This window comes from Terrapene carolina, unplaced genomic scaffold (genome assembly GCF_002925995.2).
Source record: "Terrapene carolina triunguis isolate 2854851 unplaced genomic scaffold, T_m_triunguis-2.0 Scaffold236, whole genome shotgun sequence".
Lineage (NCBI taxonomy): Eukaryota > Metazoa > Chordata > Testudines > Emydidae > Terrapene > Terrapene triunguis.
The window spans coordinates 475,875-495,582 of record NW_020664587.1 but is presented as its reverse complement, the minus strand read 5'-3'; the positions used below and the strand labels follow the sequence as shown (position 1 = coordinate 495,582).

At 45.7% G+C, this 19,708-nt stretch overlaps 1 protein-coding gene across 2 annotated transcripts in view; it reads right to left on the bottom strand.

Moving 5' to 3' along the window:
• Positions 1 to 15,420: 15,420 nt before the first annotated feature.
• The window catches only part of KDM1A (lysine demethylase 1A), a 165,019-nt gene continuing 160,731 nt past the window's right edge, over positions 15,421 to 19,708 (bottom strand). For both annotated transcript variants that reach the window (XM_024199597.3, XM_024199598.3), the window contains one exon: positions 15,421 to 16,094. In XM_024199597.3, the coding sequence (XP_024055365.1) occupies positions 15,909 to 16,094 (186 nt within the window). In that variant the 3' untranslated portion in view covers positions 15,421 to 15,908. The remainder of the gene's footprint in view (positions 16,095 to 19,708) is intronic.

Sequence of the window (19,708 nt, the reverse complement as noted above, 5' to 3'; positions counted from 1 at the left end):
ACAGCAGTGTGTTTGCCACAAAGAGGGAACTGAATAGTTAAACACCAAAGGGCCATGCATTTTTTGCCCAGGTGGCAAACCTCACGAGGGAAGACTCGAGTAGCCTTGTGAGTAAGAATGTTGAAGAGAAGAGGCCAGGAAGGGTGGGGGCTAGTTGAGAAGCCCACCCTCCTTGCTAAATTGATAGAGGAACAAAGCCTGTGCCCATGGAAAGGAATGATGCAGCGAGGAAAAAACGATCGGGCCCAGACAAGCAGGCAAGCAACAGCTAGAGAGATTGGAAAACAGGTTGGAAACTTTGAGGGCAAAGTAAGTATAAGCATGGGGATTTCAAATCCCCAGGACAATACTTGAAATGGTGACTTGAGCTGATAAAAAGTGTTGTTTGGGAGAAAAGCAAGTGATTTAAGGAAAGAGAGTGAGAAGTTAACTCTGTAGTTGCTAGAGGGAATCAAGCAGTTGAACTTTGTAAAATGCTAAAGAGGAAAATTCTTGGTGTCTTTGAAATGTTTGTAAATAAATCCAGGCAAAGAAATTATTTGATTGCAATCATTTGGCTATGAACAATTTAGTCAAATTAACTAAAGAAATGTAAATATACAGTGTTACTTAATTAAAATCCTATTAGGCTCTAAGCGGCTATAATAAGCGGTGTTTTCTTTCAGATCGTTGTGTGTTTTGAAAGCAGGAGTTAAAAGTAAAAGGGAATCAGAATTCTGGTAAAAACAATTGTGTCCCTTTTAAGTAAGAGTCTTTAAGCTGTGGATAGCTTTGGATCCAGAAGCAAGCCAGAAAGCATCTGTATTAATGCAAATTATCTAACTGATAAGGTAGAAGCCACTGAAACCTGGGCTGCCTATGAAACAAATACAAGGGAATATGGGTAATTCCTTTGTTTTGCCTGCAATTAACAAGAGTATTTGTATAAAAAGGAAATATTTTAAGCAATGACTGACTGCCCAGAAGGGGTAGACCTATGTTCTTTTTGTCTTTCAGAAAATCAGAGAAAACTGATGCTAGCTGAAAAGCAAGCAACATACCATGCATTTACTGGCACAATAGGAATTATGTTCTGTGTTTTATGTCCTGTCTTGTGGTGTTTGTCTTGTGGCCAGAATTATTGTGTTTAATATTTTCATAGGACAGTCTATTTCAAAATCAAATAGAAGGGTTAAATCAAAATGTAGATACTTGTTTTATTCAACTTGGAATACAAAGTGTTTGGATAATATCAGGAAAATGTGATATACTAAAGTCTAATACATTTGCTTAAGTAAGAAGAAGAAACTTCATTGGCCAGATCTTTTAATTGAAAAATTGTTGTTAAAATTTGCACACCAACAGTCTTTGGAAGCAAGGACATGAAAAGTTAACCCACTCCCCATATTGCACATGGGATCCTTCTGGCTACCTCAGATTTCTAGCCAGAGGGCTGGGGAGGGAGGAAAGCTATTGGACACCAGAGGTTGTACTGAGTGGACTCCTCAAAAGTGGGTGTGCTTGTCCTGGCTTGTTGCTCCAAAGTTCTGTAATAAAGTTATTTTACTGGAAGGGTGTATGTGGCATACATTGAATAATAAGACTAAAGTACTGTATAATGGCAATGTGTATGTGTTCATTGTTGGGAAAAGGTGTATGAGTGAAGAGTGGAAGTTTCCTTTGTAGGTTAAAAGAAGCAAAGAAGGGGAGAAGGAAAGAGAACAGAACGAGTTAACTAAAAAAACAAAACAACAACAACTATAGCTCGCAAGCTCAGTCCAAAGCTAAGACACTGGCCCAGTTCAAGGACACTGCTCACAGCTAAGACTTATCTGACAACCAAGAAAAGGGGAGGCTTGAATGTGCCCAAGCAGCTGTAAAATCTGCAAAACACTGCCAGGCATTAATGAAATGTGTTAGGTTTCTTTTCTCACAGGTAAAAGAAGCGCTACCCAAAGACCCTAGCAGCCCTGTCACTCCTTGGAACCAGGAGATTGGATCTATGTAAAGGTCCACCAACGAAAGACTGCTTTGGCTCCATGCTGGAAAGGCCCTTACCAAGTCTGGCTGACTACCAACACCTCTGTGAAGTGCCAAGGACTGACTGCCTGGACCCATGCTTCTCACTGCAAAAAGGCCCCTCCACCTCAAGATAATTCCACTCCTACTATTGATCAGCCTGTCTCTCCTTCTTGTATTTTTTCCCCCTCCTTCTGAACAACAGGAGAAAAGGACATGGTGATGTTCTGGTAACCTCTCCCTTGTCCACTGACAGAGCTAACCTGAATTCAGTATTTGCTACAGAAATCAAAGCAGTTCAGGGTGATGTGCTAGTAACCTCTCCCCTGCATGTTACTGAGCCATGATTGCTTCAGGAAAGAAGAAGGAATACTCACTCCGCTACAATTGCCAAAGTCCAGGAATTACTGACTACAAAAGACATTAAGAACTAACCCTGGTGAAGAAACAAAGAATTATACACTGGCAGGAAGAAACTTGTGGGACCCATGCTTGAGAATGTGCTATTGATTAGATTTTGGGGTTTATAGTACCTTCAGCATGTATTACCCTCCCTAATTGGATTTTAAATGACAAATACCAAAGGCACCTTGTTGCCACTGCCCCCTCCATTTTCTCCATTATACTATTAGCCCTGTAACACATTCAAATACATACAATGCCATACATCTGATAAAACCCAATGGCCAAGGCCTTCACATCTAAGTGATTTATTGAAATTTTGTTCAGAACCTATTTTTTAAGGTTCTGAATAGTTCATATGAGAGAACAATTGAATGGAAAACAAATGGATCAGTGGAAATATATGATATCACTACAGATGAACCCCAAGAATCAGAAATTGAGATTAGTGGGTTCTAGTGATTTCAATTTCTGATTCTTGGGGTTCATCTGTAGTGATATCATATATTTCCACTGATCCATTTGTTTTCCATTCAATTGTTCTCTCATATGAACTATTCAGAACCTTAAAAAATAGGTTCTGAACAAAATTTCAATAAATCACTTAGATGTGAAGGCCTTGGCCATTGGGTTTTATCAGATGTATGGCAACGAGGTAGAGATGATGGCTGTTCCTGGAGTTTGTAAAATGTTAGATGAAAGAGGCCCTTATTGTTATTTGATCACCCAGTTAGTGAATAACCAAACATATACCCAAAGAGTTTGTTCTGTCACTGGAAATTTTAACTGTACTGAAATAATTCCAGTAATTACCATATTGCAATATACCCCTTCCTATTCTATTAATGTTAATGCCTTTTGGAAATACATGAAAGTGTATTATCATTATCAATAGATGTGGTATGGTACTTCACCAAAGAGAGATGTGTTAGGATATCGATGGACTGTGATTAATACTACACTAGGGATTATAAAAATTCACACTGCCCTTATCCAGTTTTCAGGTCACTTCTACCCATCCTAATTGTTCCAAAGGGGCTGCCATTAGATTAGCACAGCAAAGGGCCTAGGGTTCCTCTAGAAAGAAGAGGGACTTAGCTGGATCCCTATGGGATGGGGCCAATAGTGCAGCAGCGATTTGGAATATTTATAGAAACCAAGAACATGAAGAGAAATTAGGACAGTTGGAAAAAGCCACTGGCCTTATGACTGGAGCGCAGCTAACCCAGGTTCAGGCTGGAGTGGGTGAATTACATGTTATTCTGTCCTTAGTTCAATGACCCAGAAGTTTTAACAGAGATGGTACTGAATATCACTGAGGCTGGGAAGGTATTGCAGTGAGATTTGGCATGTTCAGAAATTCAAGATTTCCTGAATGACCAGCTAATGGCCATTCGGAGTGATCTTGAGCATGAGGCGTGGCCCACTGCCCTTACAGACACTTCAGGAGTACATCTGATCTGTGGCCATGGAGACATACTTGGAGATTTTCAGGATGGATGTGCAAGTACTCGCAGTGCTCCTTCCAAGCATATAGACCGGTCAGAGGGGTGTGGGCTCCCACATACCGAATCCTGCCGGGTCCATGGGGAGGATGAATGTGGGAACCGAGACATTTGGGAAATTAGACCACCTGGTGACCCTAATCGATTTTTAGTCAGTGCTCCTGGGATAACACCCAACATTTGGATGGGGTTAGGAAATCAATGGACATTTTGGCCGTTAGAACCTCCACAGCTTCAGTGTGTACGTAAGCCAGGAGAAGTTGTCACTGTTCATGACAATGTTTGCTGGGAGGCTAGAGGACAAGGAACTACCCTGACAGGACACCTACTTTTCCAAGCTAATGATAGCTGTGTGTATGTTGAGGCCACCACTTTGCGAGATATACATTTTAATCTCATCACTGCTGCAGGCAATCATATTAATTATTGGCCTGCAGATAGAATTCTACAATTAGCCCTTAGGTTTCAGATACCCTTTAATTGGACTACCTTAGTATCTGATCGGTTTCAAAATTTGCTTTCGCTGCTACCAGAGGTTCAGAGAATCTCTGAATTACAAGGGCAAATTCATATGCTTCAAAATATATATCAAGTTGAGAAATATGTTCTTTATACAGTCTATAGAGTGTTTATTTTATGTATAATGTATTATGTTTTGTAATTAAAGTTGTATAGCAACCCCATTATATGATTACAATGGGAATGTTAATGTTTTTATTATTGTTGTTTAGTGTAGGATTATGTTATTGTTGTTGTGAAGGATGTAATGATAATAACACCTTCCATTTTCATGCTAATCATGTATTGTCATTGCATCCAATCAAAACCCCTAAGGATGAAGCATTTGATGTAGAATCTGAAATCCAAGGTTTAATGCAAATGGAGGTTTAAGAATGTTAGTTGTGCTAGAAACACAAAAGGGGTGTGTGTGGAAGTAGAGCGAGAAGTATAGGGATTTGAAGGGGATTTCAATGCAAACAGTCCCCTCTGTGAGCAAGAGTCAGGCTAGCTGTAACCCTAATAACGCGAGACTTGTAGAAGCAAGGATTGTGTGAGGCGAGTGGGAAAGAACTGTGGGAGAAGTTGTTGCGACCTTGTGTTAGATAAAGTATGGAATGTAGGCTATAGTCTAAATAGAAGTGAGAAAAATAAGATATCAGGATGACCTATGTATAAACAAAATGCAGCTGTTGCTAATTATTGTATGTAACAAAAGGTATAAATGCTTGATGTAATTGTTTACCTGGAGAGAGACCTGTTTAGCTCTCTTCCTCCATGCAATTGCTAGAGATAATAAAGTATCTGACTTGCTGCACCCAACCAGAGAGTGAGAACTCTGTTTTTCTCTGACACAATTGAGAAGCTGAAGATCAAGGATTGGTCTCCTGCCGCCTTTTTTCTTGGGTATCAGGAAGTAAGTTAAGTAGAATCCCATTTCCTGATATTCTAGGGGAATGTGTTCTATTGCTCCCCTCTGTACAAGGAGCTCACCTCATGGGTGAGAATACTGTCATCAGAGTGGTCCCTGAAGGTGGACAGGGAAGGCGATTTTGGAGGTGGTAACATGACAAACTCGATCATATAGACATGGTGGATGACATTCAACACCCAGCAGTCCATTGTTATCGCACTCCAAGCATTCCCCCCCATTCCATCTAGTCACTGATCTACCAGCCGCTGGAAGATAGCCAGGGCCCCCTTGAGGCCAAAACAGAGGATCAAGAGCTCAAAAAGCCCGATTGGAATGGTAAATACCAATTTGAGCCTGGCATCTGAGTCCAAAGGTACCTGCCAATACCCTTTAGTGAGCTGAACTGCAGCTGATGTCTCATCACCTCTGCCTCACAGATCACAGCAATAGAGTCCCAGCCCCTGTGCCTTCTTTGCTTGTCTTCATTTTGTTGTCTCTTGGAGGGCCCTGCCTGCACGAGAGTTTCCAACCCTCCAGGATTGTCCTGGAGTCTCAAGGAACTAAGGATTAAGCTTTAATTAAAGATTATGTCATGTGACAAAACCTCATGGAATACGTCCAACCAAAACTGGCAACCCTAGCCTGCACTGACCCCACCAGTTGATTCTTTGTTAACAGTTAATATTCGGCTGGAAGAACTACTGCTCTCACCTCCAGCTGAATCATCTGACACAATGGGGGTGGGGGACGAACACATACTGCCTCCTTTAGCAGCACACCTTAGGCTCCTCTACTCATTTTCTGGAACCGCAGTGCCCACCCTACTTTGCTGCCATTGCACTGAGCTCTCCATTGTTAATGCATATTATCCCATTACCAATCACACCTCCAGACAAACCTCACCCAACGCTCCTATGCCGCAGCCAGTCATTTAAGGGTGAATATCCAGAGACAGCTTTCTGGTGCATACTGATTCCTTGTGTGTTTCCAGTCTTTGGGTGAAATACCTCATGTGCAAACTCTCCCTGAACACAGCCAGTCTGTTTTTCTCACCAGATGCTCTTGACCTAGTGTACCTGGGACAGGGCCGGAGCCAGGACAGTCTCACTGAGGGGAATGCCAATATCAAAGGGGTAGCCATGTTAATCTGGATCTGTAAAAAGCAACAAAGAGTCCTGTGGCACCTTATAGACTAACAGATGTATTGGAGCATAAGCTTTCGTGGTTGAATACCCACTTCGTCAGATGCATGTAATGGAAATTTCCAGAGGCAGGTATAAATATGCAGGCAAGAATTAGTCTAGAGATAACAAGGTTAGTTCAATCAGGGAGGATGAGGCCCTCTTCTAGTAGTTGAGGTGTGAACACCAAGGGAGGAGAAACTGCTTTTGTAGTTGGTTAGCCATTCACAGTCTTTGTTTAATCCTGAGCTGATGGTGTCAAATTTTGCAAATGAACTGAAGCTCAGCAGTTTCTCTTTGAAGTCTGGTCCTGAAATTTTTTTGCTGGGAATGGGCTTCCTGCTTTAGCTTGTCAATGTCCAGACTTGCTAAGTGCAGATCATGCAGCAAGTCCCAGTGCTATTAGACTTTTCCCAGAGTGAGCTGGGGAATGTGAAGGCACTGAGAAAGGCCTGGGAGGGCTTAGGCCATTGGGCTTCTGGTTAGTCATCGATTGATAGATTCCAAGGCTAGCAGGGACCATTGAGATCATCTAGTCTGACCTCCTGTATAGCACAGGCCAGAGAACATAGCCAGCAATTCCTGCATCCAGCCTATCACTCCTGAATGAGCTAGAACAGACCTGTTAGAAGGGGATGGCCAGGGTAAAATTTTAGTGACTTAGGATCCTAAGGCCTGGTCTACACTGGTCAACATAAGGTAGCTTACATCAGCCTAATTATAACAGTGTCCACACCACAGCCTTGCTCCCACCGATGCAAGTGCCCTGCTACACCAACATCATAACTCCACCTCCACGAGAGGCATAGGGCTTATGTCAGTGTAGTTAGGGTGACAGTGTCCATGTAGACCCTGCAGGTTACTTATATTGGCTATTGGTTGGCATTCTTGTCAATTTCACGGCTCCCTGCTGAAGCCATGAAATTGATAAGAAAGCCCAGCTCACAGCTTGGCCCATCACTCTGGACCAAGTGGGGGCTGGGTGGGGCTCCTGCTGGAGCAGGCTCCGATTGAACTGCCCAATATGACAAGACTTGGTTTCATAGTGAAGTGCCCAGCATTTCTCAGGAATGTGTGCCTTTTTGCAATACCAGCCCTGTTCTTGCCAGACTCTGTGAGCCTGCACGCAGGCAGAACCTGCCTCCTGCTCACAGCCTGACCTTTGTTAATTTTGCTTTATATTAGCAGGGACTGACTATTACTTTAGTTCAGGCCTCAGGCGTCATACCAGGCCTCGTGTTTCAGGCTCTCTCTTTCTTCTACAAGCAGCAGGGCTGCTCCCCACTGCGAGCCTGGGCGCCTCCCAAGCTTCAACGGGGGAGTGTGGGTGGGAGTCCGGCTGTGCCAAGGCTCCCTGCACCCCAAACAATTTATTAATGGAAGAAAATTTAGATCTTCCCCACCTCTAGGAGCATCCATGGTTTTCCAACTGGTAATCTGGGTTCCACCTTGGCACCCTTCACACTCTCTATTGTCTGATTGCTCGGTTCTGTCCTGGTATCTTACCAGCTTCAGTTGCTCCCCCTCCATCTGGCTGAGCCAGTCCTCCAAACCCTGAGCTTACTGTCCATGGTTAGAGAACCCACCAGAACTGGCTTAAGCCCCTTTTATTTCTGGGTCATCTCCACTCAGCTCTGTATCTGGAATTGCTACTCTTGCAGCCTAAAGCCCTGAGCTAGCAGATCTATTTCCAGTCTCAGCGCCAGTGAGCTCAGGTCCCCAGTAGAGTTTTATTTTGTTAACAAATTGCTCTACATCATCTGTGTACCCCAGTTGATACAGCACAGCCGATAATGTCTTAATTGTAAATGGAGCCTCAAAACACTTTTGTAGTTTTGGTCAAAATCTCTCTCTGCTTCCTGACTCAGACTAATTTGCCCTCCTCACACACCTGACCTGTAGCCCTTGGGTCATAGCACTTGTGACAGATTGGACCCCCCCCCCCACAATGTGGGATGTCACCTGATGTGCGGGGTCCCACTGGTTCTGCCCGTTCCGCCAGCCTGGGTTTCCTCATCCTGTCCTAACTGTGCCAGGCCCTCAAACCTTCTCTAGCGCGCACACACAGAGGTAAGGCAACACCCAGCTGAAGACAAAGACTGAAATCAGCACTATGTTGGAGGAATCGGCTCGGGGATTTACTCAGCACTCACATGCACACCCCCTTTGGGGAGTAAACCCAAAATAATAGTGTCTTGCGCTGTCTAGAAAAATCTGCACAGCGCAAACTCATAAAAATCACCCTCTCCCTCCATGTGGACAGTCCCCCTCCCCAGATATGAATTGCACAAACTGGGTTTTGAAATGAACAAGAAATACATTTATTAACTACAAAAGGTAAATTTTAAGTGATTATAAGGCAGGGGCGGGCAAACTTTTTGGCCTGAGGGCTGCATCAGGTTTCGTAAATTGTATGGAGGGCAGGTTAGAGGACGGGGTTATAGTCTGGCCCCCACCCCCCATCTGCCCCCCCCGGGGCCCCTCCCCCCCCCCCCCCCCCCCCCCGCTCCATTCACCGCCCCCCCTGCTCCCTGTCCCCTGACCACCCCTGGACCTCTGCTGCCCCATTCAACCCCTCCTCTCATTCCTGACGGCCCTCCAGGACCCCTACTCCATCCAACCACCCCATCTCCCTTTCCCCTGACTGCCCCCTGCCACCCCATCCAACCCCCCCCTCCTTCCTGACTGCCCCCCCGGGACTCCTGCCCCCATTCAACCCCGTTCCTTCCCCGACCACCCTGACCCTTATCCACACCCCCGCCCCCTGACCACCACCCCGAACTCCCCTGCCCTCTATCCAACCCCCCCCCCGCTCCCTGCCCCCTTACCGCGCTGCCTGGAGCACCGGTGGCTGGCAGCACTACTGCCGTGCCTCCCAGCTCGAGCCAGGCCATACCGCTGCCACCACCACGCAGCACAGAGCACCGGGTCAGGCCGGGCCCTGCAGCTGCCCTACCCCAGGAGCTTACAGCCCTGGCGTCCAGAGCATTGCGCCAGTGGCAGAGCAAGTGAACTGAGGCTGCGGAGAAGGAGAGACAGCAGGGGAGGGGCTGGGGGCTAGCCTTCTGGGCCAGGAGCTTGGGGGCCGGGTAGGATGGTCCCGTGGACTGGATGTGGCCCGTAGGCCACAGTTTGCCCACCTCTGTTATAAGGGATAGCAAACAGCACAAAGCAGTTTACTGAGCAAATAAAACAAAACACGCAAACTAAGCTTAATATACTAAAGAAACAGGTTACACAAAACATTTAGGGTGAGAAATTACTGTTTAGGTAGGTTGCAGCATGACTGCAGCTCAGAGTTCCAGTTATGACTCTTTAAAGGCTAGACCGCTGGACTCACCCATGCCTTTCCCTTCAGGTATTTTTAGCAGTCTTCCTTCCTGGGCAGGCAATGGAGGAGAGTGCTGAATGATTTACGCCCAAGCCTTAAATAGAATTTACATAAGGCTGGAACCCTTTGTTTCCAGTGGAAAAATACTAGGAGTGTCGAAGGTGGTACTCCGTACCAGGTTCATCTGATGATGTCACATGCAAGGTCAAAGCAACATCCCAGGAAGCTCCTCAGGAAGGTGGGAGATTAGTATCTTCAGAGTTCTATTGTCCTCCTTAAATGGCTCATTGAGGATGATTGCCTGCTGTCTGGTGGGCATTCCCCCAAGTACACACACAGTTGTAATTGTTACATAGTCAATATCCCTAACTTCAGATACAGAAATGTTACATGACCCATCTTTCATAAAACATATCTTAGCTATGCCATATTTATACCATAACAATATTTTGAAGAATATGGGGTGCAGGATCACAGCACTCCTTATGATTGAGAGGCTTTTTATTGATGCATTTTAATAGCTTCCACAAGTTAACAAAGGTAGCCTGCCAGTGATTACATTATCTATTGGATTGTGATATTTCTTCTGAATATTTGCCCCACTCAACAATTTCTAGCAAAGTAACTTCATGCTCAAACATCACCACATAAAGTGTGCAGCCAATAGATGACTAGCTAACACTCCTGGAATACCACCCACTTCATAAAATAAGAAAAAGAGCAATCTCAATTTACCTGATTTGCCTTTACAAAAATTGCTGCATAGATAGGAGTCTGATTCAGGTGCTCTGCTAGCCCACTGGATTGCAGGTGGGTATGGTGTTGTTCTAGCCTTGTGTATTTCTAGGACACTAAACACTTTATAAAATAATCTTAATTCTCAATTTTGGCCTTGATCAATGTTTAAGGAATATTGGATCTCAAACCTGTAAACAAATTGCTCTACAAAATTCTGGCAGCAGTTTGAGCTCCACAGGCAAGAAATAACATGTCTACTATCATTTGAAAGTATCAGAGGGGTAGCTGTGTTAGTCTGAATCTGTAAAAAGCAACAGAGGGTCCTGTGGCACCTATACTTCTGTTAGTCTTAAAGGTGCCTGTTGCCTTTTATCATTTGAAAAGTACTCTGTTACCTCAAGTACATAACTGTTATCTCTTACTGTGTTTGGCAATGGACCCAGAATACACAGCACTTCCTAATCTGAGGGCCTTCCAGTCTGTGACAAAACTCAAGATGGGTTAGGTGCAGCATTTGCCATTTTTCTAGAACTACAGGTAATGCAAGACTTGCACATCACTGACTCCAATCTGGCCAGGAAGTGTGGTTCTGAACTCTCCATGCAACCTCTGAGTATTTTATACAAAGTAAAACAATTTCAACAGGAGAGACACCCACCCCAATACACCCTATAGCCCAGCAGTTAGGGAGGTGGGAGATCCAGATTTATATTCCTGATCCAAATCAGGCAAAGCAGAGATTTGAACCCAGAGCTCCCACAACCTACCTGAGAGTGCTCTAATCACTGCACTGTTGGCTATAAATGGAGGGGGGGCACCACTGCGGTGTGTGGGGGGCACAATCTGATAGGCATGCTCCTAGGGAGCCTCTGAAAACATCTACCAAATTGGTCCCCATAGAGAAATACCTACATTGTGAATCCCAGGCTTAGGCCTAAGTTAAGTACCAAGTTGCTCAATGGTATCAGGACTTCAGTAGGTTTGCTCATGCCCAGCTGCAGAAATGTAGGTGACTAGGGACTTTACCAGTGGAAGCTGATGCACCTGCAGAGTTAGTCAGCAACTGAGTAGTGGTTTTGTGAATGTCAGTGGTGCTTAAATCATGGACGTAAGTGCCTAAAGTGGCAGTTCAGTGCCTAAGACCCCCTTGTGAATCTAGCCCTGGGTGGGCTTCACTTTGAGAATGGCAGATTCCTCAAACCTGCCAGTTACAATCCTATCACTCCAGAAGACCAGACAGGGAGTTCTTTAGAGATCAGCCAGGACAACATGCACCAAACTCTGGAACTGGTTGGGGACAGGCCCTGGAATGCAAGGGACTGTGGTTGGTGGTAAATACAGGTTTTGTCCAGTCATATGGATGGATTTCCAGTTGCTAGTTATCTGCTGACCAGATCAGTGATACAAACCCCACAAAATTAGGACAGCAGGCCAAGTGTGTTATCAGTCCTTGGGAGGGGATATGCATCTCCAGTCACTGAGAGCCCACACATGCCCTCATTCACCCATCCATCCTTCTTTGCATCAGGACATAAGAATGGCCATACTTAGGTCAGACCAATGGTCTAACTAGCACAGTATCCCATTTTCCAACAGTGCTTCAGAGGGAAGGAACATAACAGGACAATTACCTCTAGGATAGCCCATGGACCTGTGGAAAGTCAGATGAATCCACATTCCTTAATCTGGAGAAACTGCCTCTCATACTCTGCTTGGCAGTGAACAGGAATTCTTTGGGGCCCCAAAGTAACTGGTTGGGCCCCTCTGCTGTCTCTGTAGCACTGTGCTAGTCCTGTGGCCCCCGCTCAAAGGTCAACCAGTTTTCTAGGTCTGGTACACTCCCTTCACTTCCCATCTTAGCCATCTGTGTGGGTCAAGTTTTCAAGGTTAGGAGCCATTTTTAAGAGACACACAGAGCTTGTCTACATTTGAAATGCTACCGCAGCACAGCTTCAGTGTAGACACTAGCTACACCAATGGGAGGATTCTCAAGTAACACCCATAAATGAAAAAATGATTACAGGTTCAGATGGTCTGGTGGTGTAATGCAAAGTCCCGACAACTATGTGGGTAAGAGTCCAACAGATCAAAATTCAAGGAAAAAGACAGGCCGACTAAGTAGTAGTGGTGAGATGTCATAAATGAGGACATGTTAGCATGTGGTGTGATAGATAATATAACACTGAACAGAGCACTTTGGAGGGAGAGGACTTGTAGAGCAGACCCTGTTTGATGGGATTAACACAAGAGAGAAAAAGATGAGAAAGACGGATTCTGATTCTTGCCCCACTCAGGGAGTTCACAGATCCCTCCAGTCCTCACTGTGGAGGAGTCTGCAGCAAGCAGCTGCTATCTTTCCTCCATGGAGCTCCCAGTGCAGACACAAGCAGGATAGGGTGGGCTAGTGGAAAACATTGCACTCTAGCTACTCCAGCTGCCATATGGATCCCTAGGGCCACAGCCAGCTAGCGCAGCTCAGAGCATCCCCCGTGTTAGGAATGCTTACATCTGACGAACAAGTAGGACACATGGCTAGGTGAAGACAAATGGAGTAGTTCAGTATCTGTGTTCATCATGTCTGCAATTCTAAAATGATTCCTTCATTCCTGATGGTTATATAATAAATCGGCTGAGGGCATTTAAATAAGAACCTAATGTTCTTTTCTGCAGAGTGCACTGATTGCTGCAGCACTTCTCTACACTAGCATGAAAACGCCTGGCAGCAGCACGCCGTATGGCTCCGAGAAAGACATCTGGCAGGCTTTGCACATTACGCAGAAGTGAGATTACTATCAAACAGCTCTGCAGAGAAACAACAGTAACTTTTACCAAATGGTCACATTTGTTTAGCAATTTAATTTTTGTTAAAGTTACCCTACTGCAAAAAACAGAGTCCAGAAATGCAGATAGAGAAGTAGAGAGGGCAACAGCCAACATCTTCCTGGCTTCTAAAACTCATTAACACTGCCCTAGAGCATGTTAATGACTAGGGACCAAGTGGCTAGGCAGTAGTTCTGCAGAAAAGGACCTAGGGGTTACAGCGGATGAGAAGCTGGATATGAGTCAGCAGTGTGCCCTTGTTGCCAAGAAGGCTAATGGCATTTTGGGCTGTATAAGTAGGGGCATTGCCTGCAGATCGAGGGACGTGATCATTCCCCTCTATTGGACATTGGTGAGGCCTCATCTGGAGTACTGTGTCCAGTTTTGGGCCCCACACTACAAGGAGGACGTGGAAAAATTGGAAAGAGTCCAGCAGAGGCCAACAAAAATGATTAGGGGGCTGGAGCACATGATTTATGAGGGGAGGCTGAGGGAACTGGGATTGTTTAGTTTGCAGAAGAGAAGAATGAGGGGAGATTTGATCGCTGCTTTCAACTACCTGAAAGGAGGTTCCAAAGAGGATGGATCTAGACTGTTCTCAGTGGTACCAGATGACAGAACAAGGAGTAATGGTCTCAAGTTGCAGTGGGGGAGGTTTAGGTTGGATATTAGGAAAAACTTTTTCACTAGGAGGGTGGTGAAGCACTGGGATGGGTTACCTAGGGAGGTGGTGGGAGCTCCTTCCTTAGAGGTTTTTAAGGTCAGTCTTGACAAAGCCCTGGCTGGGATGATTTAGTTGGGGATTGGTCCTGCTTTGAGCAGGGGGTTGGACTAGATGACCTCCTGAGGTCCCTTCCAACCCTGATATTCTATGAGTCATGCTAGCCAAAAAGATAATGGCCCTGCGCTGAAGAGTGTACATTCTCATTTCGTTTGTAATTGGAGAACTCAAGAAACTCAACATCTGAAAGTGCGCTTAAAAGTTACCTAAAACCCAAACTTAGGTGTGCATGTTACTGATACTCAGGAGACCAAGGCCACCACGCAGAAGACTGTATAACAGAGATTTCTTGCCTCAGGTTTTATTACTTAAAAATTTCTCTCATGTTTCCTGTGTCTAGCTCTTCACATTAAGCAGCCTGACTCACCTGAGCCTGCAGCTCTCTTTTTGCAGTTGAAATGACCAGAATTGCTAATACTTTGTCTGTCTGAGACTGAAGAATGGCAGTAATTCTGTTAGAGAACTGAGGCCCAGATACACAAAAGGAACTTAGGTGCCTAGACTGGAATGACAATGGGACCCACAAAGCCAGCTTAGGTGCCCAGGCTCCCTATACAATGAACAGGGAGAGACAGACATCTAGGAAAGGGATCCACAAAAGACAGTATGCTAGATGGGGAGCTGCCTAAGCTAGCCAAAGAAGAGGCTGAGGAGAGGAATGTGTCCTAAGCCCCACCCCCTCAGGTGGTTAGGCATCTAAATCCAGGTTGGAAGGAGGCACCTCTCAATGCTAGCAACTCACAGCTGGGAACCTCTCTCCTGAAGTCAGCCATTCTTGCAAGAAATGCAGGAGAAGGAGCCGCTACTGCATTCTCTCTGACAACTTTTAGCCCAGTGGCTAGAGAATATATCTGGGATGTGGGAGACCAGAATTCAATTTTTCGCCACATCCCCTCTCAAGAGAGCACTCTAACCATTGAGCTATGGGATATTCTATTGTGGGGCTCCCTCAGTCTCTCCTGTTGAAGCTGTTCTATTTTGTATAAATACTTAAACAGTTACGGGGATGGGTGGGGAGGGGTGCGCGAAGGGGGAGAGAATTAATAATGCTGTAGCCTGGTAGTTAGGGCACCCACTTGGCTTCCAGTCCCCTGATTCAAAGACTATTTATCCCAAGTGAGAGATGACATTGCAGTGGCTTAAGGACTATTTTGGAGTGGTTCTGCGATGAGCATTACTTGTAACTCTGCTTTTACTAATGAGGAGAAACAACTGCACCAATTTAATTCTCAAACGAAAGAGGAAGAGAGGAACATGGTGAAAACTTTATTTTTTTCAAAACAATCAAAAAAAGTCCACATAAGAGACGAATTCTACACGGTTACCAACAACAACCAGCTATTAGAGTCTGAAACCTTTTGTGCAATTACTGAACTGTGAATACGCCAGTAGGTTCTTTATGTGCCAAAAGAAATCCAACTAAACACCAGGAGCTTGGATTCCCAATGTATTTGCACTGCCATAGGAATTCCTGACCAGTTTGGCAGTAAGAGACTGTATATACACTCGGAAAAAAAGACAGACAGGCATCTGTATACCAGGTGCATGGGCAATAGTCAGATCATATTTCATCATATTTCATAAAGGCCATTCCAATGGGGTGATGCTATTAAGTGACTTCTGGCACAGTGCTTTCAGTGGCTACTGCTACAGACTACGAAGACATCTTGCTCCCAAAAACATGTCCACAGCAAATGCATTATGAATCCATCGCTCCTCTGTCGGGCAGCTTGTATCTCCCTTACATGCTAGGGGCCTGTGGTGTGGGCACACCAGGTGTAGCTTGGCGTGGCAGAGTGTACATGGCCCCAAGAAACTGGTCTGCAATACGTCCTGCTTCTCTCAGCCCACTCAGTAGAGCACCATGGACAGTTGCTGGGTAATTACGAATTGTGTGTTCTCCTGCGAAGAAGAGGCGAGGAATTGGCTGGGAAGAAGAACAAACAGCACATTGTTAAGTGTCATATAGCTGACTTAGCTCAGGTTCTCTCTCTCATAAACGCTAGATTTCTCAGGCGAACTACTTAAAAATAAACATTTCTCCTAGTCACAGAGTTACTCCTGCTGCACGAAGCTGGTTTAGGTATGAACTAGGTAATCTCAGGGAATGTTATAATCTTTCCTTCAACAAATGCCCCTTGACCAGAGGAGAATCCTCATCTGCCTCCCAACTATCACAAATTTTCAGCTTTAAAAAGACATCTATTGTGTTGCAAGGGAACACTTTACTGCTAGCTGTCGAGGGAGCTGGGCATCAGAGCAAAAAGAAAGATTATTATAGAGTTCGGTTTTGAAGCCAGAAATTGGGCTGAGAGAGAACACAGAATGTTGTGCATTCAACATTGTGTGTTTGATCATTTCCACACCACCACATCTGATTAAAGGCCTGTCTACATGAACACTTACTGCACATCGAGCTGGGGTGTAAATCTACAGCGTTTCAGCATGCCACACACTAAGCATCTCCATTGACCCTGCTGCTGCTGCGCACTACAAGTTCACTAGTGAACACCGACATACTGTGGTTTGAATAAAGGCAGAGAGGAAAAACCTGAGACAATTAACGGTTTGTATATTACAGTCTGTGGTGCAGATTATCCAGCAACATATCAGGGGCTAAACTAATGGATTTAACCACCATAACAGTATTTAGAGAGACTAAATAAGACCCTGGTGCTGGAGCCTCACCATGCGGTGTTCAGAAGACCCCTGCTTTTAGGGATTCCACCATTTGCTCAATAGGTTAGCAGGAGACAGGACTTTCACTGTGGCTCCTAAGGTATGGACACTTCCCTAATCCCTTCTACTTTATCCCATCACTCCTGACCTTGAAAATCTTTTAAAATGATTCTTGGGAGGCATTTCTTGTAACTTATTACAACCTGTTCCTTCCCCCACTACACGATGTGGTTACATGTTACAGGGTGGCCCCTTGCTGCATCATGGCGAAGGTGGAGCTGAATTGATATTTTTGTTGCGAATCTTTGTAATGTGCCTCAAGCAACTTGGGGGCTGGGAAGACACTTTGTGAATGACACTTATTTCTGTACATGCTTCCTGACAGGCAGAGGATGTACTAGACCGATTTATGCTCATTTCCACACAGAACCTCTGTTATAGCATCATCTACCTCTCGGCTTTTTTCATGGAATAAGATGAGCCAAATTCTTACTTTTACTTCTTGAACGGGAGGATTGGACTAAAAGCCAAGCACATTCACTGCCATCAGGCAGCTGAAACATTTTACTGCAAGAACTAACAGCACAAAAGGAAGGTTCATTAGTAGAGCTGGTCAAAAAAAATTTGATGGAAGAGTTTTCAGGTGGAGAAAACAGTTTAGAACTCAAAACTTTTCTATTTTGATGAAAGTTTCAATGGAAAAGTGTGAAAACAAATAATTTCATCTTTCTCGTTTCAATAAGGTAAAGTGTTCTTTCAACCTTTTTATTTTGTGACAAGATGGCCGATGTAGTATGGTGGGTCCTGCTTTTCTTGGTGGTGGTGGTGGTGGTGGTGGTGGGGCTAAGATGCCACCCTTTACCCCTGCTTTTGGGGCACCGAGGGCCCCACTAGTGGCCCGGGAAGGTGGTAATGGAGGGAAGCAGGGGAGGGGTCCGGGTTTGCTCCTCACTCTGAGTCCCAGCCCCTCTCAACCCCTGTGGGTCCTTACCCTCTTCGCCCTTGGGTGAGATACCTTCAGCCCTTAGACGCTGGGGGAGGAAGTCTCCCTCCCCTGCTGGGGCAGGGTCTCCCTTACTCCGGTTTTCTGATCTTCCAAGTCTCACAGCACACCTCCAAGCTCCAGTCCTCTCTCCTTCCTCCTCCTCCCCTAACTGCCTGAAGCAGGGGGTTTTATTAGGTTGCTAACAGGGCCTTAATTGACTACAGGTGCTCCAATTAACCTGTAGCAACCCTCCCTAGTCTTCAGGGAACCACACCTTAATTAGCCTAGGGCTTACATACTTCCCCTCTACCACTCTCCCACTGCTCCCTGGCCCTCCTGTATCACATATCCCCCTGCCTTGCTCAACACCATGGGGTTGGGCTACTTGGGACGAGAGACAGTGTTGTCGTGATAGGCTGTCCACGTTGCTGTGTTGACTTCTGGCTCTATGCTGGATCCGAAAGTGAAAAGGTTGTAGGGACAGGAACCATCTAGTCACTCATGCATTCCTCTCCTTATTTGTGTGCATCCACTGGAGTAGGGCGTGGTCCGTCACAAGGGTGAACCGCCGTCCAAGTAGGTAGTACCGTAAAATCTCCATGGCCCATTTAATCACTAGGCATTCCTTTTCTACTATGGCGTACCGTTGCTCCCTGGGCAGGAGCTTTTGGCTGAGGTAAAGGATTGGGTGCTCCTCATTCCCCACCATCTGTGAAAGGACGGCCCCAAGTCCTACCTCCAAGGCATCTGTTTGTAGGATGAATTCCTTTGTGAAATCTGGGGCTATGAGCACTGCATGGCTGTAAAGGGCCATCCTTAGGTCTGTGAAAGCTTCTTCTGCTTCCTCAGTCCACTTAACTATCTCCGGGCCCCGAGCTCTTATCAGGTTTGTCAGAGGCGCTGCCCTTGTGGCGAAGTGAGGGATGAACTGTCGATAGTACCCTACTATCCCTAAGAATGCTCTGACTTGTTTCTTGCAAATCGGGCGGGGCCATTTCTGTATTGCCTCCACTTTGTTCCACTGGGTCTTCACCAGGCCCCTTCCGACTACATACCCGAGGTATCTGGCCTCGGCTAGCCCTATTGCACATTTGGATGGGTTAGCGGGGAGGCCAGCCTGTCTAAGAGTATCTAGTACCGCTTCCACTTCCTCCAGGTGCATCTCCCAGTCAGGACTATGGATTACCACATCATCTAAATAGGCAGAAGCATACTTGGCATGGGGTCGAAGTAATCTGTCCATCAATCGTTGGAAAGTTGCGGGGGCCCCGTGGAGCCCAAAAGGGAAGACGGTATATTGGAAGAGGCCGTTAGGTGTAGAGATAGCGGTTTTTTCCTTGGCATCCTCAACCAGGGGAATCTGCCAGTAGCCTTTTGTCAAGTCCAAGGTGGTCAAGTATCGGGCCTTGCCTAATTGATCCACCAGCTCATCAACATGTAGTATTGGGTAGGCATCGAATTGGGATACCTCATTTAACTTCCGAAAGTCATTACAAAACCTCAGGGTGCCACCAGGCTTGGGGACCAAGACAATAGGGCTGGACCACTGGCTGTGGGATTCCTCAATAACCCCAAGTTCTAGCATCTTCCTTAATTCTGCCCTAATTTCTTCTCTTTTTGCCTCCGGGATGCGATATGGTTTTATCGTCACCCCTGCTCCGGGACAGGTGACGATATGGTGTTGGATCAGCGTTGTATGGCCTGGTTGTGTGGAGAACACATCTTGGTTCCGCTGGATCATTTCAACGAGCTCTGTTTGTTGTTCTGGGGCTAATTCGGGGGATATCCTTACCTGCCCTTGTGGGCCATCTGCCTGGGGTGGAGCTGGCAGGACGGCCAGGCACGTTTCCCGATCGCGCCAGGGTTTCAGTAAGTTG